The 7,982-nt window shown below is 42.9% G+C and overlaps 1 protein-coding gene across 1 annotated transcript in view; it reads left to right on the top strand.

The window, feature by feature from the left end:
• LOC135546739 (ryanodine receptor 1-like) overlaps positions 1 to 228 on the top strand; it is a 154,303-nt gene extending 154,075 nt beyond the window's left edge. Inside the window, exon 81 of the mRNA XM_064975393.1 lies at positions 133 to 228. Within this exon, the coding sequence (XP_064831465.1) occupies positions 133 to 228 (96 nt within the window). The remainder of the gene's footprint in view (positions 1 to 132) is intronic.
• The last annotated feature ends 7,754 nt before the right edge of the window (positions 229 to 7,982 follow it).

The raw sequence follows: 7,982 nt of genomic DNA, 5'->3' as shown, positions 1-7,982 counted from the left end.
CCTCCCTCCCTCCCTCCCTGTCCTCCTCTCCCTCCCTCCCTCCCTCCCTCCCTCCCTCCCTCCCTCCCTCCCTCCCTCCCTGTCCTCCTCTCCCTCCCTCCCTCCCTCTCTTTCTCTCCCTCCCTACAACAGGAGTCGTATGTGTGGAAGATGTATCAAGAGAGATGCTGGGACTTCTTCCCTGCTGGAGACTGTTTCAGGAAGACGTATGAGGATCAGCTGGCCTAGTGGGATAAATCCTGTCTGTCTGGGTGGGAGAGAGAAAGGGAGAGAGAAGGAGAAAGTTAAGGAAATAAAGAAGGTATTAGAAGGTATTAGGGAATAGATGTGGGTTTGAAGGTTGTTCCTATGTCATATTTCTCTGTGATCTCCTGTCTTGACACGCCTGCAGCAATATTCTGATAGACTGAATAAGATGATCAGAGGAGATGAAGAGTCCCAAGGGCTTTTAACCCTGTAAATACACTTCATGGCCTTTTTCTGTGTGAAATATAGATATGCTGTCTTGACTGAATTCAAACACACACACACACACACACACATACACATACACACAGCGCTGCCTCTCTGTCAGTGTGTGTTTCTGTAGAGCTGAATACAGCATAGTGCCTAACTCTCATGGTAAACAAACGTGCTTAAATGTCTTAAGTAGTGCTCTTTTCCTTCATATTATTATAATCACTCTTGTTTGAGATTGTATTAATATAAATGCCATTAATGTCCTCGTGTAAGAATGTCTTGATTTTTGTGTATGCCTTTAAATGAGCTATTTCTGTAATTGTTGGTGTATTTCTCCCACTGCTTGATAATGATCAGCGGGGGTGAGAGCATTTCATAGCAGTGCCTCTTCTATCCACTAGGGAGCAGTCACACACCCCAGGTCTCTCCTCACTCTCTTTTTTTTCTCTAGAGATTTTATAACTGATGTTGATCTGGCCATTAGCAGTCACTCTGGAGTAAACAGGTTAGTGGCAGGTTGTCTGATCCTACAGGACAATATGATGACTTTAGACAAACCTGTTTTTTGCACTCTGAAGTCTTGTGATGTGTCCCTTCCTGTCTGTGACCTGTGTGATCTGATGTAGAGATCCTAGTGGCTGACACGGACGGCACAGTGTTTCTATTGGCTACCACAGACCACACAGTGTTCTTATTGGCTACCACAGACCACACAGTGTTCCTATTGGCTACCACAGACCACACAGTGTTCCTATTGGCTACCACAGACCACACCTAAAGACATCTCTGCTAGACATCTCTCATAAAGACAACTCTCCTAGAGACAACTCTCCTAGACATCTCTCCTAGAGACATCTCTCCTAAAGACATCTCTCCTAGACATCTCTCCTAAAGACCTCTCTCCTAGACAACTCTCCTAGAGACATCTCTCCTAAAGACTTCTCTCCTAAAGACAACTCTCCTAAAGACATCTCTCCTAAAGACATCTCTCCTAAAGACAACTCTCCCAAAGACATCTCTCCTAGACAACTCTCCTAGAGACATCTCTCCTAAAGACTTCTCTCCTAAAGACAACTCTCCTAAAGACATCTCTCCTAAAGACAACTCTCCTAAAGACATCTCTCCTAAAGACATCTCTCCTAAAGACAACTCTCCTAAAGACAACTCTCCTAAAGACAACTCTCCTAAAGACAACTCTCCCAAAGACATCTCTCCTAAAGACAACTCTCCTAAAGACAACTCTCCTAAAGACAACTCTCCTAAAGACATCTCTCCTAAAGACAACTCTCCTAAAGATCTCTCTTCTAGACAACTCTCCTAGACATCTCTCCTAGAGACATCTCTCCCAAATACATCTCTCCTAAAGACATCTCTCTTAGAGACATCTCTCCAAGAGACATCTCTTCTAGACATCTCTCCTAAAGACAACTCTCCTAAAGATCTCTCTCCTAGACATCTCTCCTAGAGACATCTCTCCTAGACATCTCTCCTAGAGACATCTCTCCTAGACAACTCTCCTAAAGACAACTCTCCTAAAGACATCTCTCCTAGATATCTCTCCTAGACAACTCTCCTAAAGACAACTCTCCTAAAGACATCTCTCCTAAAGACAACTCTCCTAGAGACATTTCTCCTAGAGACATCTCTCCTAGAGACATCTCTCCTAGAGACATTTCTCCTAAAGACATCTCTCCTAGAGACATCTCTCCTAAAGATATCTCTCCTAAAGACATCTCTCCTAGAGACATCTCTCCTAAAGACATCTCTCCTAGAGACATCTCTCCTAAAGATATCTCTCCTAGATATCTCTCCTAAAGACATCTCTCCTAGAGACATCTCTCCTAAAGACATCTCTCCTAGACATCTCTCCTAAAGACATCTCTCCTAAAGATCTCTCTTCTAGACAACTCTCCTAGACATCTCTCCCAAAGACATCTCTCCTAGACAACTCTCCTAAAGACATCTCTCCTAGACAACTCTCCTAAAGACAGGTCTTATAGCCCCGTGGTATTGACACTGGGCTGACGCGTGTTCTATACCATCTCAATGCACAGGTAACAGGGCTAATTCAGTGAATAGTCATTATTCGATTTATTCATGTCTACTCTATATGTTGGCCGTAGTGTGACAAGGACAGGTCTACTGCCGGACTAACAAGTGACACATTAACATCAAATTAATGACCTAAATGTGTGTTTTATTTAAGGCCTTGTCCGCTACTTTGTTCACAGTGAATAATATGAATCCCTACCTGTTATGATGAATAAATAAGGGTTAACGAGATAACTGAATGGAGATGAACACTGTCGCCAGTTTGCAGTCAGAAGATAACCGAAAAGCTTTTGTGTGTTTTCTTCTGGCAGGTTAGAATATCATGGTTATTTATTTATTTTTATTTTTATTTTTTTGGGGGGGGGGGGGGGATATGTGCATATTATTTAATTTTTCTCTGGAAGTTAAACCTCATGCGTGATGTCAGACTGGTCGAGAATAAGAAACCAGACAGAAAAATTACACACCGTCTCACACACACAGGCTGACTCATACACACTCATACACACAGGCTGACTCATACACACTCATACACACTCATACACACTCATACACACAGGCTGACTCATACACACTCATACACACAGGCTGACTCATACACACTCATACACACAGGCTGACTCATACACACTCACACACACAGGCTGACTCATACACACTCATACACACAGGCTGACTCATACACACTCACACACACAGGCTGACTCATACACACTCATACACACTCAAACACACTCATACACACTCTCTCTATGTTGAGTAATGTGCTGACTAACTTGTACTGTGTTAGGAGGAGATGTGACTCCTGGAGTGTGTTACCACAGTGGTGTGTGTGTGTGTGTGTGTGTGTGTGTGTGTGTGTGTGTGTGTGTGTGTGTGTGTGTGTGTGTGTGTGTGTGTGTGTGTGTGTGTGTCCACGGAGGGCTGTGGTGATGTATTGGTACTGAGATCACCTGTTGACTATAAGAGTGTTGACCTGTTGACTATAAGAGTGTTGACCTGTTGACTATAAGAGTGTTGACCTGTTGACTATAAGAGTGTTGACCTGTTGACTATAAGAGTGTTGACCTGTTGACTATAAGAGTGTTGACCTGTTGACTATAAGAGTGTTGACCTGTTGACTATAAGAGTGTTGACCTGTTGACTATAAGAGTGTTGACCTGTTGACTATAAGAGTGTTGACCTGTTGACTATAAGAGTGTTGACCTGTTGACTCCTATTGACTATAAGAGTGTTGACCTGTTGACTATGAGAGTGTTGACCTGTTGACTCCTGTTGACTATGAGAGTGTTGACCTGTTGACTCCTATTGACTATAAGAGTGTTGACCTGTTGACTATAGGAGTGTTGACCTGTTGACTCCTATTGACTATAAGAGTGTTGACCTGTTGACTATAAGAGTGTTGACCTGTTGACTCCTATTGACTATAAGAGTGTTGACCTGTTGACTATAGGAGTGTTGACCTGTTGACTCCTATTGACTATTAGAATGTTGACTCCTATTGACTATTATAATGTTGACCTGTTGACTATTAAATGTTGACCTGTTGACTCTTAGAATGTTGACTCCTATTGACTATTATAATGTTGACCTGTTGCCTATTAAAATGTTGACCTGTTGACTATTAAAATGTTGACCTGTTGACCTGTTGACCTGTTGACTCTTAGAATGTTGACTCCTATTGCCTATTAAAATGTTGACCTGTTGACTATTATAATGTTGACCTGGTGACTATTATAATGTTGACCTGTTGACTATTATAATGTTGACCTGGTGACTATTATAATGTTGACCTGTTGACTATTATAATGTTGACCTGTTGACTATTATAATGTTGACCTGTTAACTATTATAATGTTGACCTGTTAACTATTAGAATGTTGACCTGTTGACTATTATAATGTTGACCTGTTGACCATTGGAATGTTGACCTGTTGACTCTTAGAATGTTGACTCCTATTGCCTATTAAAATGTTGACCTGTTGACTATTAGAATGTTGACCTGTTGACTATTAGAAAGTTGACCTGTTAACTATTAGAATGTTGAACAGTTGACTATTAGAATGTTGACCTGTTGACTATTAGAATGTTGACCTGTTGACTATTAGAATGTTGACCTGTTGACTATTAGAAAGTTGACCTGTTAACTATTAGAATGTTGAACAGTTGACTATTAGAATGTTGACCTGTTGACTATTAGAATGTTGACCTGTTGACTATTAGAATGTTGACCTGTTGACTATTAGAATGTTGACCTGTTGACCATTGGCATGTTGACCTGTTGACCATTGGCATGTTGACCTGTTGACCATTGCAACGTTGACCTGTTGACTATAAAAACGCTGACCTGTTGACTATTAGAATGTTGAACTGTTGACCATTGGAATGTTGACCTGTTGACTATTAGAATGTTGACCTGTTGACTATTGGAATGTTGACCTGTTGACCATTGGCATGTTGACCTGTTGACCATTGGAATGTTGACCTGTTGCCTATTAGAATGTTGACCTGTTGACCATTGGAATGTTGACCAGTTGCCTATTAGAATGTTGACCTGTTGACCATTGGAATGTTGACCTGTTGCCTATTAGAATGTTGACCTGTTAACTACTAGAATGTTGACCTGTTGACCATTGTAATGTTGACCTGTTGATCTGTTGACTATTAGAATGTTGTTGCCCGACTGAATCCTGTGTTTCAATACAAGATTAATAAATTGAACAGATTATTTTAAGATGAATTGGCAAATCCTTCCTCGTTTTGTGCGTGTGTGTGTGTGTGTGTGTGTGAGTTGGGTGTGTATCAGGGGTGTGTTCTCTTTAAGAAGGGAGACCTATGTTTAGGTTATATTAATGATTAACTATTATCAATCATTAATCTGTTATTCCATTCATGATTCTAATGGCTAACATCAGCACTCCCTCCCCCACCCATCTAATGAGGTTATAGTGCAGGTTCTCCTTCTAGCTCAACGCAGATGAGACAGAGAAGATAAAGGAAGGGGAGATACTTATGAGTTTTTTTAAACTTCTTGTCAACTATCTGACGCAAAAGTAAATCCAACCTAGAGCAGGATTGAGGTCAATTCCATTTCAATTCAGGAAGTCACTGAAATTCACATTTCAATTCAGGAAGTACACTGAAATTCACATTTCAATTCAGGAAGTACACTGAAATTCACATTTCAATTCAGGAAGTACACTGAAATTCACATTTCAATTCAGAAACTGAAATTCACATTTCAATTCAGGAAGTACACTGAAATTCACATTTCAATTCAGGAAGTACACTGAAATTCACATTTCAATTCAGGAAGTACACTGAAATTCACATTTCAATTCAGGAAGTACACTGAAATTCACATTTCAATTATCTTCAATTTCAATTATCTTCAATGTTTTTCAATGAAGAATATGAGGAATTGGAATTCGGGTTTCTATTCTGAATTGACGCCAAGCCTGACCATGAGGCATTGGCAATACTCCATGGTGTTCCTATTCCACTATAAGTGTCAGGGTTGAGTATTTGCTAACACGAGGCTCAGTCCATCCTTATTATTTCACCACTACTGTTTTGGCAGAGGTTTATCTTCATTAAATAACGCAATTACATGATGAAACAATTACAACAACTCATAAAACGTCACACCCATGTTCCACTAACACAGGATACGTACAGTATCGTTATAGCCCACGATCAATACTGCAGGAAGTCTGGCATCTCCATAGCAGCTCTGATCCCATTGACGTGATAGCAGGAGGTTGTGTCATTGCCTTTCTATAGACCTCCAGTCTGGTATAGACCAGTCTGTTGTAGACCTCCAGACTGTTGTAGACCTCCAGACTGTTGTAGACCAGGCTGGTGTAGACCTCCAGACTGTTGTAGACCTCCAGTCTGTTGTAGACCTTCAGACTGTTGTAGACCTCCAGACTGTTGTAGACCTCCAGTCTGGTGTAGACCAGTCTGTTGTAGACCTCCAGACTGTTGTAGACCTCCAGACTGTTGTAGACCTACAGACTGTTGTAGACCTCCAGACTGTTGTAGACCAGGCTGGTGTAGACCTCCATACTGTTGTAGACCTCCAGACTGTTGTAGACCTCCAGACTGTTGTAGACCTCCAGACTGTTGTAGACCAGTCTGTTGTAGACCTCCAGACTGTTGTAGACCAGGCTGGTGTAGACCTCCATACTGTTGTAGACCTCCAGACTGTTGTAGACCTCCAGACTGTTGCAAACCAGACTGTTGTAGACCTCCAGACTGTTGTAGACCAGGCTGTTGTAGACCTCCAGACTGTTGTAGACCTTCAAACTATTGTAGACCTCCAGACGGTTGCAGACCTGACTGTTGTAAAACAGACTTTTGTAGGCCAGACTGTTGTAGACCTCCAGACTGTTGTAGACCTCCAGACTGTTGTAGACCTCCAGACTGTTGTAGACCTCCAGACTGTTGTAGACCTCCAGATTGTTGTAGACCTCCAGACTGTTGTTGTCACGTTCGTCATAACGAGGAGACCAAGGCGCAGCGTGATAAGAATACATTATTCTTCATTTACACGAAGAACACTAAACAAACTAACAAAACGAACATGAAGCTATAAGACACGAGTGCTGACAGGCAACTACACATTGACAATAACCCACAAAACCAAAATGGAAAATGGCAACCTAAATAGGATCCCCAATCAGAGACATCGATAAACAGCTGTCTCTGATTGGGAACCAATTCAGGCCACCATAGACCTACATTTACTTAGACAAACCAAAACAAAAAACCCGAAACAGGACGAAAAAACACACTTACCACCCTCGTCACCCCCTGACCTAACCAAAATAATAAAGAAAACAACAAAGATAACTAAGGTCAGGGCATGACAGTACCTCCCCCCCCTAAAAGGTGCAAACCTAAACCTATATGGGAGGGTCTGGGTGGGCATCTATCCTCTGTGGCGGCTCTGGTTCTGGACGCCACCCTCCCTACTTTACACTGAGTCCGCTCTGGTATCACTGACCCGTGGATCATCGTCGGATTCTCTGGACTGCGGAACTCGTAGGCCCCGGGCTGGGGATCCTCGCTGCGTGGATCATCGCCGGATGTTCTGGACTGAGGACCGTCGTTGGAGGTTCCGGTCTGTGAACTGTCGCCAGACGCTCTGGACTGGGTACTGTAGCCGAACGCTCTGGACTGGGTACTGTCGCCGGACGCTCTGGACTGGGTACTGCCGGACGCTCTGGACTGGGTACTGTCGCCTGACGCTCTGAACTGGGTACTGTCGCTGGACGCTCTGGACTGGGTACTGTCGCCAGACACTCTGGACTGGGTACTGTAGCCGGACGCTCTGGACTGGGTACTGTTGCCGGACGCTCTGGACTGGGTACTGTTGCCGGACGCTCTGGACTGGGTACTGTCGCCAGACACTCTGGACTGGGTACTGGACTGCTCTGGACTGGGTACTGTAGCCGGACGCTCTGGAC

The sequence above is a fragment of the Oncorhynchus masou genome, chromosome 9 (assembly GCF_036934945.1).
Source record: "Oncorhynchus masou masou isolate Uvic2021 chromosome 9, UVic_Omas_1.1, whole genome shotgun sequence".
Taxonomy (NCBI): Eukaryota; Metazoa; Chordata; class Actinopteri; order Salmoniformes; family Salmonidae; genus Oncorhynchus; species Oncorhynchus masou.
Note: the sequence above shows the minus strand (reverse complement) of the source record. Positions and strands in the feature narration are given on the sequence as shown.